At 51.5% G+C, this 14558-nt stretch overlaps 3 protein-coding genes across 3 annotated transcripts; 1 reads left to right on the forward strand and 2 right to left on the reverse strand.

The window, feature by feature from the left end:
- Window positions 1-2771: 2771 nt before the first annotated feature.
- Window positions 2772-3894, reverse strand: PV07_03384 (uncharacterized protein; the record flags this gene model as incomplete). Its single annotated transcript, XM_016390106.1, has 1 exon — window positions 2772-3894. Exon 1 carries the CDS (start codon window positions 3507-3509, stop codon window positions 2772-2774), a length of 738 nt encoding a protein of 245 aa, XP_016252008.1. The 5' UTR covers window positions 3510-3894.
- A 3262-nt stretch (window positions 3895-7156) lies between these two features.
- PV07_03385 (uncharacterized protein) lies at window positions 7157-11882 on the forward strand (the record flags this gene model as incomplete). Its single annotated transcript, XM_016390107.1, has 5 exons — window positions 7157-9284; window positions 9350-9796; window positions 9855-10539; window positions 10607-10978; window positions 11036-11882. The coding sequence occupies 5 exons, from the start codon at window positions 7157-7159 to the stop codon at window positions 11880-11882; spliced, it is 4479 nt and encodes a 1492-aa protein (XP_016252009.1).
- Window positions 11883-12297: 415 nt separating this feature from the next.
- On the reverse strand, window positions 12298-14290 carry PV07_03386 (uncharacterized protein; the record flags this gene model as incomplete). Its single annotated transcript, XM_016390108.1, has 9 exons — window positions 12298-12495; window positions 12558-12635; window positions 12691-12810; window positions 12870-13151; window positions 13225-13608; window positions 13665-13716; window positions 13768-13841; window positions 13907-14144; window positions 14205-14290. The coding sequence occupies 9 exons, from the start codon at window positions 14288-14290 to the stop codon at window positions 12298-12300; spliced, it is 1512 nt and encodes a 503-aa protein (XP_016252010.1).
- Between the last annotated feature and the right edge of the window lie 268 nt (window positions 14291-14558).

A 14558-nucleotide genomic window follows, 5' to 3' on the forward strand; every position in this document is an offset into this window, starting at 1 on the left:
GGCGATTGGAGACAAATAACGAGACCCGAGGCTTGGATGCTTTCTACTCGCACCTAGAACTCCGGATCTGTCTTGGAGGGCGTCTGGGCTCTACCTGATATCTATTTGGCGGGCCAACTCTGGGCGGATTTCGGGCTGTTGCTCTCTCTTTCCTTGTCGTCCTTCGTAAGCACCACAGTTCCATGGGGGTCCTGATCACAGAGGAACATTGCTGAGAGGCGATGGGGGAATGGCTGAGGTGAACATGTCTTTGCGGATCCTTATACATACGGAAGAAAATCCAATCTGGCATGCCGCATGCTTGACGTCGGCTGCTGCTGCTTCTGTTGGAATCTCTCATTCTGCTCGAAACCAATCCATTCATTCCTCGCATCCTGCGAACAAACCTTGTATACTCCAGTGTCTGGGACCAGAAACTAAAAGCAAAAGAAGAGATGTCGACCACTACCACCTCGTCCTTCTCGAGCAAGGTCCGCATGTGCCTGTTGATCCCGCGCAAGAAAGGCATGAGCGCCGCCGTCTTCCACAGCCACTGGGCCAACGTGCACGGCCCGCTGGTGACCGAATTGTGAGTAGGAGCCAACCCGCACCTCTACGGCCCCCAAGAGATCCTGCCCACCGTATATGCAGAAAGCGTCTTGGTGTGGCTGTGCTGGGTATGTATCGATCGACTGACGCGAAAGGGGGTAGGCTGATCAAATACGGCGTGTCGGACTACACACAGGTATTGAACCTCTCTCCTGGGCCAGTTCGAGCGGGCGAGGGTTTTATTTGCCATGTCCTCGGGCTAGAAAATCATACTGTATACGTGACGGGGTGATGACCCTGACCCTGACCCGTGGGATGATACACACAGTTCCATCGAATCCCGCACCGCGACGAGGCGATCGGCATCCCGCCCCAGTACGACGGCATCGCCGACTTCACGTTCGACCGGTACGTTCCTTTTCGTCGCATTTGTCTAACTCTGGATCTTCGCTCGCGGAAACCGCTTCTAGGGAGGGAGTCTACAAAAGGGAAAACCACATTGGGCTGACACCGGAGCGCTTGCTCGCCGTAGCTACGAAGACATGGAGGCGTTCTACAAGGACCCCTTCTACCTGGAGCAGATCCGCCCGGACGAGTTGCGATTCATTGACGTCGACAACATCGTCTTCAGCGTCGGGAGGGACGTCAAGGTCATCGAGGCGGGCAAGAATGTCCATTCGCCCACCTCGACGGGGTATTAGCGAGCCATCGATCGCCCTGTTACACATGCAGACTTGGGAAACACAGTAGATATACTCGGTACAGCGGATTCGGAATTTCCAGACCACAAGGGCAAAATGAATAATTGGATTCTTCGCTTGTGAGAAAGCTCCCCTCCGTTATCTTCTACCCGCTCCTGTCCTGTGCTGTCCACTTGCACAATGAACCATTTGACACCTCGAGACGCACTATCTCCAACGCCCCAGCCTGAGGTCTGGTGTCTAGTTCGCAGTCCGTGACCCTTCCCCCCCGAACCAGCCCGCGACGGGCGGGCAGACGTCGCCGCCGAACGGGCCCGAGTCGAGGAACATGTACTTGTAGTCGCGGCGGGCGAAGAACCACCGCCCGCCCACCTTGGCGTACCGGTCCTCGTACACGGCGAAGTTGTTGTAGTACGTGTCGTCGGGGCCCTTGGCGACCTCGCGCACGATGAAGCGGCCCGTAGCCGTGGCAGTTGCAGTGGTGCCGTCGGGCTGGACCTCGACCTCAACCACGCCGGAATGCACCAGCTGCACGAAGAACGCCCACGGCGCGAGCAGCTTCTCCAGCATGGCGACGATGCGCGGCACGCCCGTCGCGGACATGGCGAACGGCGCGCTCAGCGTCCACTCGGGCGTCGCAGCGGGAGCACCGTGCGCATCGGGCATCCAAAGCTGCGCGAACGCCCTCGGGTCCGGCGGGCTGCACGCGTTGGCAAAGCGGGCGACCAGGTCGCGGATGCTGGCTTCGTCGGCGAGGCGCTGGACCAGGTCGTCCTGGGTAGGTGACATGGTGGTGGTGGTGGTGGTGGTGGTGGTGGTGGTGGTGGTGGTGAGCAATGTGTGGGCTGTTTTCCGTTTGCTTTGTCGAGCCGCGGACGAGAGGGAACGGGGAACGGCTTGGGGGACATGGCGACAACGTATGTATATACACATATACACCTATACATAATGCCTGGCGTCTCTAGAGAGGAACACGTAGCATCCATCCATCGCCGACAGGGGAACCCACGCACTTCGGTTTGTCTGCGGCATGACTTCGCGCGGAATCGTTATCGTATGGAAATCACCCCCAATCGGTGCTGGATGGAGGGAACCTTCCTTCACACCAGCGTCGGGGGGTGCATACAGATGCGCTGCATATACCGGTGCCGGATTCTAGTCCCCAAACCCCCGATCACGCTCTAGTTCTCGGGCTATCAGAAGAGACTGCTAATGCCTCTCTTGTCAAACCAACACACTGATTGCATTTTCGCGTTATCCTCGAGCCGACGTTATTGCTTGATGGGATTTGTTGAAAATATTGTGCACGCCACAATCTTATATATGAGGCAGGAAGTTGGACCAGTTCACAGTGTTGTATGTGGCCGGTGGCAAAGCGCGGAGGCCGATGAACGCTTCCACGATAATATATAGTCGTGCCAGCCCATATGACCCGATCCAGATTACTGCTATCGAGTACTGTAGCCACAACGGTAAAAGGAACAAAAGCTCAAGGACAGTATTGGCCCCAGAAACGCCGAAAAGATGACAGGCCGCTGGCAATCACCACGCTATGATGATGAATAATATCCCGTAGGACAAAAAGGATGCCAAGAGAGTCAAAGTTGCGGCGCGCCAAAGTTGTTGTTCAAGGACTGTGGAAAACGCCCAGTTCCACCCGATAAAATAGAGGCCCATATACGTTAGGGAGATGGTTGAGATAACTACCCAATCCAGTACTCGCGCATCTCTTGGAGGGTTTCGTGTGCTATTTCGGAATGACGTGATCGGACCATACTTGCGAGCTCCACCCAGACCAAAAAGCAGATCGATACCCCATACAACGGGTCCCACGAAGTCGAATCGAGAGGGTCGTGGGTTAACAAAGTCGAGAGGAGTGGATCTGAAGGGTCTGCTTGCACGGGCGTCCGCAGATTGGAGTACGTCTTTGATTTTGACTTGATCCTTCAGACAGATAGGAATTGTCGTGGCAACGTCGAGAGGCTTATGACGCCACCAGAAGAATGTGGGCAAGGTGCAGAAAACGAACGTCATGGTAGAAAGTTCCAAAGTTGAGATTGGTAGACGCTGCATAGCGCGCCCCAGGCACTGAAGGGCAAACCCACACACCTGTATCGAGGTGAGGAGGCGGGCAAAGCCATCTGCCTTGTTCTTATCCCAAATAGCTTTCTTTTCGATTTCAGGGAACACCATGAAGCCGTTGGTAACCAGATAATATATTTGATGGGCGTCGACAGGGAATGGCACGTAGTCAGGGCATTCTAGCATGAAGCCACCCATGTCCGCGAAAAAGGCATGTCTGAGTGACCATTGCGAGTAGCCGGCCTGCGAGAAGTCCGAGACTGATTGAGAGGCTGAGATCCATTGCTGTTACGCGAATGCTGCCGAAACCTCAGGCAGAAAAATGGTGAAAGCGACCCACGAAAGCTTTGTCACAAGGAAGTGCCTCTGTCCAGGTTTGCGAGGAACATTTAGGAATAAGACCGCCCAGCTGCACAAGAATATGGTGGCAACACAGCTCCATATAATGTCGATCGTACCTCGTCCGTCTGGCGAGTTAACCCAGCCGTGAGTCAATTTAGTCGTTGCGTTCATTTATATCCAACGATGGGGAGGTATATTCCCAAAAGACACGTTGTCCGCGCGTGAATATTGATCAATTTGCAAGAACGCACTGCGGCAATCCCAGTAATGGTTGCAGGAGAAGTAGAGTCGACTATTTACTTATCAACAGAAATGCTGGGCCCTCAGCAGAAGATCTGCCAGCTTCGGTCTGCCCCGTTTGCCTTTCGGGACGGTTGGCGGGGCGGGGCGGAGCCTAGTCCCTTACCGCGCGCGTGTATGAAACAGACCCGCAAGTATCGTCGCACCAATTCTGCAACTTGCAATGCCTTTTCCAGTCTCAATTTTCAAATTGACTCAATTGGCCTTCGATCGTCTCCCCTTTCTGCCTGCGCTATCTCCTGGCTCGGAATGCTTTGGCCAGATCAGCGGAAACTGTCACCGCAAGCTGCAGTTTAGCCACACAAAACTTGACTGATCAGAGTGGTTTACTCCCTTGATTGGATTTGTAGGTCAATCTCATCCTCACAGGTTGTCATGCTTGGAATGGCAACATGAGGTTTATCATGCGAAGTCAACTATGGCTGTTCAGTCATTCCAAATGGGAATCTTCCTCGCGTTGGTCGACGGTCTTGGAGTTGGTGGCTGGCCTGGCTGTGTTAGCCTAAGCAGGCTTGCCAAGTACAGGCTGCAACTGTCTACGTAAGTATCTAGAATACAGGCGCAGAAGAGGAGCAGAGTCAATGCTACCCATCTACAACCTTGTCCGTTGCCCATAGGTTACTTTTCCGGTGGTACATGGTGGTCATCGTCCAGCTTCGAAGGATATATGGTCTGACAGTCCCTAAGACCCTTATGATCTACTGAGTCAGTAAGAGACGGTATATAGTATAGTAGAAGCGGAAAGGCAACTCATCTCAATCCTAGTATCCGGTTGACGAGGATCTACAAGTATGTACTTTGGACCCCTCTAAGTTCCAATGAGCTGCGTAGGATCTTGATTCGCCCTGTCAGATTAGCACAGCCCACACACATGCGCCACTTCTCACAAGGAAATTTAGGCAGCATCGCAGCGGTAGGGAATTTGCCAGGTTTCTGACGCTCGTCTAAAACTGATGCCTAGCCAAGAGGCAAGTATAGCCGATCAGGAGGGGGCCAGAAGGTAACCCCTGAGCCCGAACTGGCTTCTGCGAATGGGCATCAGAGAGCGCTCCCGGTAGCTCGCCCAGTGCTCGGGCACACTCCCCCTTGCTCTATCGTGGCTCCCGCGACGCGCTCCCGGGCTCGACCGAGCGTCCTCGATGCTCCGTCACGTACCTCATTAAAGCGGCCTCGCTCCTTTTCCTGAACGAAATTGGTCATGGATAGAAGATAGTTCGGGGATGATATAATATATATAGTTATAAGAACTTAACCTTCAATATAAATCTTTATTTACGAAATAAGATTTATACGCTAATAATGTCAACGAATATACGTCTATAACCGAACACTAGAGCTATAGTAAGCTAGAGCTATAGCACTTAATATATTATCGTCTTAGACTATTGTCTACTTAACCGGTAGCTAAGAAAGAGTCTAGACCCCTCTTAGCTATATAAATATAGTTCTATGGCTAAAGAGATCGAGAAGGCTAGCTAAGGTAGTTAATATCGGTAAGCGATATAATCTAGGAAAATTATGATGTAATATACGCGTAGTTATTAGTACGGCGCTAAAGTAGGCGAACATTATAAATAGTGAATTTAGGGGCCTAAGTTTTTTCAGCTAAGGTTCAGTTACTACAGCTACGTTCGTATCTACTAAAGTAGGGCATCACTAATATACGTTAAGATAGAAGGCGTGAAAATTAACCGGCCAACCTACCGCATAGGGTTAGGGCAACAGCCTAGATATATATAACTGTAGATGCCGTCTCCATTGACTGAAGCACCATTGGTAGCAGTATGAAGGTGCGAGGGCCGCGCTGGTTGATGTGGATTGTGCGATGGATGTGGCGGTGGCCACATTCGTCGCCGTCGCCGTCGGTGGAGCGAAAGTGAAGGTCAAGCCGGCAGGTACCGAGGTGATGGCTGCCGTGACATACGACTGATAGCTGTAATAAATCGGGAGCACATATGATGAGACATCGCAGGACGCAACGGTCAACAGTGACTCGAAGTGGACTGACCCCATCGTGGTGAAGGTTGTGCCGTCCGTAAAGATGAGCGTTGCACAGGCTGGGTAATTGGGGTCGGTGCTGCGATCAGTCCGTCAGTTGGTGACCGAGACCACAATCGGGGCTACAGACCAAACCATTGCCGTCGAGGTGCAGCTGCCTGTGCATTGAGCGGTATGACTTTGATCATAGCAAGCATTTGCCCAGTTCTGCGTGCAATTGGCAACCATGGTCCAACTCAATAACCCACTCGTCGACACGGAAGTAGTATCACAGCACTGGAAGGCACCATTGGCTCCTCTGTCGCAATACTGCCCTTCGTTGCAAGCTATGGGATGATCTATCGCATCGTCAGTCGAGAGGAGGCTTGCTCATTTGCAGTGATCGAACAACGCAAGCTCATCACTGGTCACATAACTACAAATGGATCCACTGGCAGTCTGAACAAGGTCGCGTTCGCGAAGCTCTATCTGGATTGCTCTTGCGGCAGTGCCTGGGCTACCGTTGTGCGACAGAGGCGACGTCTGTATTGGCCAAGGCGCGTACTGGGCCGAGCCGAGAGCTGCAAGTACAAGTATCAAAACAAGATGAAGTCTCAAAATCTTTACCGTTGACCACATGTCTTCTGTCGACGACTCGGCGAAAGCACAAACATCCACGTCCACGAGAAAGTCGGCTTCGATGAAATGAGCAGACTGCTACGAGGCATCGGTGCACGCGCCCTTGCTAAGGTGTTTTCCTATGGTGATCTCTTCGGTCAACAGATCTGGGTTGGCTTATCAGCGTAGCCGCCGTCCAGCCCCTGTCTATATGTCTGCGCAGTCACTGTTTCAGGCTACAGCGCCCTGCATTGTACTAACCTTGGGGGCGAGCTGTTTTGACTGGTGAACATGGTTACATCTGAAGCCGAAACGGGAAGGTCCAAAAACGCCCTGGTAGAAGGCTGAATGAGACTCTGATACATTCGGGGCGTTGGGCTGTCTTCACCATATTCAAGGAGTCCAACGCGGTTCAAAATGATCGGTTTTCACGCAGGGGCCATAAGCGAGATGCTTCAATTGACCCAAGCTTCTATAAATAACCACGATCCTGCGACAATAGCCTGGCATGGTATCTCATTAATGATGAGGACGGCTGCTGGCACACTCTCATCCGACGCACATGAGACCAGCCTGCCATAATCTTCTCTGTCAATCCATGCACCAACATGTCTGTTCGACCGCGAGACTCGCGGCGTCTTTCAATTCCACGAAAGCCTGTGCCACATTGCCGATACGATGGACCCGGGACTAGGATAGTCAAGACACCTGTACGGCAAACTTCGGCGTCACCTCAGCTTCATTCAAACGACGTCGACGCTCTCAGTGCCCAGCGATCTGGCACTGCGCCTCAACACATTCCCTCGAGCGACCTCCCCAGTCTTGGTGGGAGGCACCAACGACCAGCCCAGGATTGTGCAGGAGGCGTGGAAAGTGAAGCAGATGGTTTGGTCTCCGACTCGACGATCAGCGCAAAACGCACCGGTGTCTACAAAGCCCAGCTCAAATGGATGCCCTATACTCTTCAATGGCCCTATCTACACTCGTTGATCCTTCTCTCGCTTGGGCTTGCAGCAGTGGTGGGCATCCTCACTGGGTATTCGATGGCCAATAACGGACTCGCTAGAAATTCGAATTCGATCGCATTACTATTCGGCTGGAGATTCTCACCCACACTGCTGGCAGTAGCTTATGTGCTCCTTGAAACAATGCTACTGGTCGACGTCCGAAGAACAGAGGTGTTTGCAAGGCTGGTCCGCAACAGCACCTCCTCGGCCCGGGATAGCATTCTTCATGGCGTGGATTCCTGGTGGAATGATCCTAGCGAAGCTCTGAGGAAGCAGAAGGATGGAGGATGGAGAAGTTGGGGACTGTTCTGGGCATCCCTTGCCAACATCATCGGAACTCTGGTTATATCACCGCTTTCTGCAGGCTTGCTATCAATCGAAGACATGCAAATTGCAACCCCCACCGAATTCAATCGCGTCGCGGCCTTTCATGAGACGCCCTTGGTTGCCACTGCTGACGATGCGACATATGTGCGGTCCATTGCTAGCTCCACGCTCGGACTTACGACGTCGGCATGGCTAAGCGACGAGTATGCTGTTCTTCCTTTCTGGCCTGCTTCTATGGCACGAATTCCTCTCGGGTCCTCGCTCGCTACCTCACCTCAAACCTGGGTAGGCACCACGACCGTCTTTCAAGTCACTATGGACTGTCAATTGATGTGGTTGAGCCAGGTAGGGTACCAACCGGCGAAGGAACTATACCCTGCGTCATACACACCACAACCGCCGACTGATGTTCCAGCGTACATATCTCTCCAATTGACGTCTGCAGATGGGTGTATCTACGAATTTGCAATATGGAACGACTCTATCTCTGATCTGTTTCTAGTCGGAGGAGGGTGGTGGTCGGATACAACTAGCCAGAGCTACGGTCAAATGGGAGCAGACAGCAATCAATCTCCAAATATTGTTGTCGCCAACAGCACAGAATGCGACCACCGTGATGTGTTTTTTGTCACGACGCCGTTTCGTAACAACTCGACCCGTGCAGCCGGGCAGCTTTGTTCCTCCGAATATTATGAAGGCGATTTGGAAACCACAGTGACTACATCAACCTCGCAATCTTCCGTGTCTTTTGACAAGAAGCTTTACGAAGACCTGAGGCGTCCAATGGGAACCTCTTTCGACAAAACCTCTTTCGAAGCACTGTTTCACGGAACAGAGTGGGCAACCAAGTTTCAGCCTCCGACGCCTCCGATGGGGAACAACACCGGGGGCCCATCCATAGGTGGTCCGTTGCTCACGATTGCTGCGCTCCATAATTTCGACATAGAGTCTCTGATGAACAATGCTAGTGTTGTGCAACAGGCGAAAGCTACCAAACAACGCTTCTTCGGAGAAGCATTACAAAACAAGTTTGAGTCAATCGGCGCTCAGAAGAGCACGGCCAGCTTTTCCGGCCAGGTAATTTTTCTCGAGTCAAGGGTTGCAGTCAATTTTGCTGTTGGTATAAGTTTAGGTGTCCTATTTCTCCTCTCAGCTGCGATGTTCACGCTAGTCTTGTGGTATTCAAGACTGGAGAGACGACCACTTGGTCTTTCGAGGGATCCTGCGTCAGCTGCAGCCATTGCAGCTCTTATCGTGGGCCATGACAGCCGTTTTGAGTTTCATGGCACAGATAGGGTTTCCAATACAGAATTGAACCGGCTCTTGGGGAGCAAGTCATGGAGACTACGGGCGGAAGAACTTTCGACAACGAGCAGCACTACGACATTTGACAAACAGAAGAGTATGCCCTCGTTCCTCGCTTTTGCCTCCTATCTCCTCAAAAGAGTTCTAATTTTGTCCTTCCAGAGGCTTCTAGGTCCCAAACGAGGTCTGACTGGCGTCCTGCCGTTCTGCGCGGGTGGAGTGGTGCAATGGCCTTATTATTCATGACCACATTGATAATAGCAATCTCCGTCCTGTACGCTATGTCAAAGGCATCAGCTCTTCACGAAACATTCTTTGTCTACCAGAAGACCTACTCGATTGGAAAAGGAATCAAGGCAAACATTGCACCTTACTCGATAATACCTACGCTTTTAGCCATCGTTCTGAAACTTTGGTGGGGTGGTTTGGAAGGCACCTTCAAAAGATTGCAGCCGTATGTGCAGATGGCAAGACAACCAACCAAGGCTGCCCAGGGAGTCACCCTTTCTTACGCAGATTCCGTACTTTTGTGGGCGTCGTGGAAAGCCGCGAAGAACAAGCATTGGCTGCTGGGATCAATTACGACTGGAGCTTTCCTTATTGAAGTCTGTAGGTGTTTAAACGAACCCGTGGCTCTTGCCTTTGTGCACACTGACACAGTCCATAGTCACAGTTACTATGTCTGCTATCTGGAGCCGACAAGCTGGGGTGTTAGCACTCAACAGGACTATCCCGCGGCAATTGGAACTTCGCTCGTTGCCGTCGATATTTACTGCAGAGCCAAACACTGATCTCACCGCAGCCGAGCACCTAGGTGATGTCGTCCTGAGAAGTATTCTCATCCAAATATATGGCAGTGTACTTAACAGCTGGCTCTATGCAGGCCTTGTTGATTTGGCGTACAACGGCTCTCGACCTGCCTGGACTACTGAGGACCATTGGTCATTTGCTCCTGTGGACACCACCCAACTCTCCATCCCGACGATACAAAATGTTGGCTCGAATTTTAGTACTCTCACGAGCTCCCAGTCAAGCCCGAGCGCGAATATTACATTGGACACACCTAGTATGCGCGCAAGGATTGAATGCACAGAGCTTGACCTCTCAAATACCTCTGCCTGGATTACAACCCTCAATTTCACAGACTCTGTCAATTGGGACACATCCACCCTGATTCCTGGTCTCTCCGTCGGATATTCACTTAGTGCCTCGCAGGATGCATATTTCCCCATCGATTTGGGCCCATACCATGAGGTCTGGAGTGGGAACTTGACCACTTTCTTTGCCGATGACTATACACTAGTCTGTTGCGCGAACATGACAAATGGCGAACCAGGTCAGGCAGCGATAGGGTAAGTGGTTCGCAGCATACTCTACCCGATCATAACCAGGAGGGGCTCGACCTGCTGACTGTTGTAGCTATTGGTCCGTGAACACTGATCGAAAAGGCTACACAGCTGGTAACTTTACTGTCAAGTGGATCGTGGGCAAACCCTACGGTCAGTTGGCCATGCCACAATTAACGTCGTCCTACTCCCAGCAGTTCGGATTCTTTGTTTGGAAAAAGATTCCAAAGATGACAGCACTCAATTGTATGCCGATCTTCGAGACCGCAAGCGCTGTCGTTACTGTCGACGTTGCCAGCGCTACCGTACAACAGTATCATCTGACGACGAGACCATTGAATGACAGCACTGCCTGGAGTGATCCTTGGCTCGTTCACGGAAATCAAACCTTGATAGAGTTGGGGTCTGACGAAAGTCATGTACCGACAGTGAATGTAACAGTTTCGTAAGTTTCTCCGGAAGTCCACCAACAATATGTATGTAGCTAATACTTACGATCCAGCTACGGTTGGCTGTTCCTAGAATCTCTTCTCTCAGCCGCAGACACTGCTGGGCTCGCCGACAGTAATTCGTTTGAAGGAGTAGTGTCCTACCAAAATCCATTCGACAAGACATTCAATTTTCGGCAGACAGGACTGAATACAGATTTCATGTCGTACGCCTCACTAGCGCTTCAAAACAACGACATCGAAGCCCTCCTAGACCCCGACGTCCTATACTCGACATCAAACAAAGTGTTTGCAACCTTTTTCCAGCACTTCGTGTCCAACAATATCTCAATGGAGCAGGGCAGCTACGGATTCCAGGCCGTCGGCGCGACACTTCCGTGGGACCTCCCTCTGATTTTCAACGAGGACTCGACATCCACGACTGTCTACCAAGACCAAAACGCCACGTCACATTTCAGTAACAGCGTTAACGCGACCATCCACGTCGATATTCAGCAATTGCACATGCCACCTGTGGCGGTTTGCCAATCCCTGAGTATCCTCGCCATTCTTCTCGCCATAACGTGCTGGATCTACACGCGGCACCGGCAGTACTTCAAGGCGCTCCCTCGCGACGTGGACAGCATCGCCAGCGTTCTCGGCTTCGTGTATGCGAGCCCTAAGTTGCTGAAGTGGGTGGATGAGCACAAGCACTTGGAGGACTGGGGACTTGGGAAGGGGGACGAGCCCGAGGTCATGGCGAGGATGGGTTGGTTTGATGGAAATCACTGGGGCATAGAACTCCTGGATGAGGGCGAGGGCAAAGGGTTTGATGCAAATGCTGGGGGCGGACGTGCAAGCCAGAGCAATAGCACCGTGAGTGATGAAGGGGAAGCGCTAGCTACTGCTGGAGGTGGTTGAACTCTACGGGCAGGGGCCAGTTAGCTGCTCGCTTCAATGTAAGGTAATCATGAAGCAGGGTGGAGGATGCATACTTTGAAGGTAATTCCCATAGACTGGAAGGAAGCTCGTTAAAGCGGTGCGTCGGCAAATTTTCTCCCACCGACTTACTTGCTACAAAGGCTTGGAAATTACTGACCAAGGCTGATCTGGACTTGCATTCATCTCCGCTCCGCAACACTCAATAGGCCTTTGTCTCTGCGCTAAAGTTTACCTGTATCAGCAAGGACCATTAAAATGCTTGGGCGGGTGAAGAACTTGTTTTCATTCGAAGAGGTCATTCATTGTGTTTTTGTGTTTTCCTCCTAATGACCTCCTACATACTCTACCTACATGGGTATCGACACATCTAATCCACTTGCCTAATAGAGCGGTATCAAGCTTTGCTTACTGGCGATTCCTCATAAGCTACTTTCTCCTTTATTTCTCCAGTCTCGATACCGCCGAGGCTCACGTCGGCTGGATGCTCGCCCTGTGGAGCGCGCTCGCTGAGGAAAAGATAATCGATTTCCTCGAGACCAAGGTTTTTGGTTTCGACAACCCAGAAGTAGACCATGGGCACGAATGCGAAGCCCTGCATACTTTCCAACAAATTAGCATTTCCAACGGATCAACTTCGGGGTGCAAGCTACACACGAAAGACATGAAAATCATGTAAGTTTCCCAACCTAGATTGCTGATCATTGTCGGTGTGGCCATGACAATGGTGAATTGCTAAAATTTGTTAGCGGTCTATTTTCCAACCTGTTTTTGGTTGCCTCAAACTCACCCACATCCAGTTGGTGAAAACCGCGAGCGAGGTGCCCTGAGCCCGGACTCGTATAGGAAGGATTTCGGCGCTGTATAGCCAGGGAATGGACGAGCTGCTAGCCCCAAAGCATATCTCATACTGGTCAGGGGAGACATTAGCAGCACATGAAAGGCCAACTCGTTGAAGCGGGAACTTACCCATAACAAGAACGCAATTGCAGCTTTACCCGTGGCAGGCCCGACATGGCTATATTTGATCATAACACCAAACAACATCATGAAGATAGACTGTCCGATCAATCCGATGAGAAGTGGCTTCTTCCGGCCAATCCTATCCGAAATCAGGCAGCTGAAAAATGCTCCCATCATATTACCCATGTTTATGCAGCCACCGGCAATGAGGGCGGAGGTATGAGAGAGACCAACGTTCTGTTCCATGATGGTGGGAGCGTAGAAGACAATCGCATTAGCCCCGGTCCACTGTTTCACACAAGATCAGCAAGCTCTGAGCAGCTCCCCACTATTGGGGGAAGAGAACTGGGTATGTACGTACTTGATTAGTGAATAGTACAAAGACAGCGAGGAAGAGTCGCCAGCGTGTTCGTACAGCGTCTTTGCTCCATGCTGCGGTCCACTTGAAGGGATTGGATCTCTCCAGGTCGTTGGCTCTTATGATCTCGTCCTTCTCTTGTTGCACGGCCGGATCCGAGGTCGGCACGTTCCATACCTTTGCCAGGACTGCCTCTGCGTCTGAGATGAGACCTCTTTGGATGAGATACCGAGGTGTTTCTGGCAGACCTCCGATAAGCCCAAGAACGATCAAGGCGAGGAGACATTGACAAGCAATCGGGAGCCTCCAGGCCACCGGCCCGTCGACGTAGCTCATGCCCACGTCGAAGAAATAGGCGACAACGACCCCCACTGTCACGAACACAATCTGTGAGACCAGAGCGTCAGACGAATACTCCAGAACGCGCCCTCGAGAACTCTTACCTCGGTCATCACCAATCTGCCACGGTTTCCGCGTTTAGAGAGCTCCGACTGGCTGTTCCAGATTTAGCCAGTCTTGCATGGTTGGAAAAGCGACGCAACTTACTAGGTGGGAACTGTCGCAACGTCAATACCAACACCCAAGCCTGTAATAACTCGACCAACAACCAGCTGAGGGACCTGATATGTGTCCAGAGCCATCAGATGTCCGCCTTTGCTTCAACACAGACAAGAGAGAAACTTACACCATAGGTTGTGCATTGCAATACAGCCCCTATGGTAACAAGGGTCATCGCGAGCGCTATAACAACTTTCTTTCCGTACTTCGGGCCAACCCAAAAGTTCAACAAGCAGCCAAAGGCACCGGCGAGATTATAGCAGGCAACGATGATACCAAGCTTCCCAGAATTCGGATTGCCCATGATAGTCAGCAAATCGGGATTCGTGAGAAGGCCACCAAAGACTCCTTGGTCGTAATCAAAGCTGTATCGAGTCGTTTAGTCAAGTACTGGCCTGGCGATGGAGGTTTGACTTTAGACTCACAGTACGAATGCAGTAAGACATGTATAAGTGATTGCAAGCTGCGTCGGCCGACCAGCCTTGAACATGCCGATGTAATCGAAAATCATTTTGGCTGCAACCTGAGGCGAAATGCTCGGACTGAAACGATGTCGAGATTGCTGTGTCTGGTCAAGCAATGGAGTAATTTGAGACAGGGAATCTAAGTGGCTTCAAGAGTTTTACATAGTTATCCCCTAGGTATTTGAATCCGGGGTCTCGAACTTCTAAAGTCCTTAAAGAAGTTTAAACGATAGTTATACGCCGTCTACTTTATAGTAAAGATAGAAGCGATGAGTATAGCTTAACTAATAATCTATAGATCTCCTAGGGGCGGTA

The sequence above is a fragment of the Cladophialophora immunda genome (assembly GCF_000835495.1).
Source record: "Cladophialophora immunda strain CBS 83496 unplaced genomic scaffold supercont1.2, whole genome shotgun sequence".
Taxonomy (NCBI): domain Eukaryota; kingdom Fungi; phylum Ascomycota; class Eurotiomycetes; order Chaetothyriales; family Herpotrichiellaceae; genus Cladophialophora; species Cladophialophora immunda.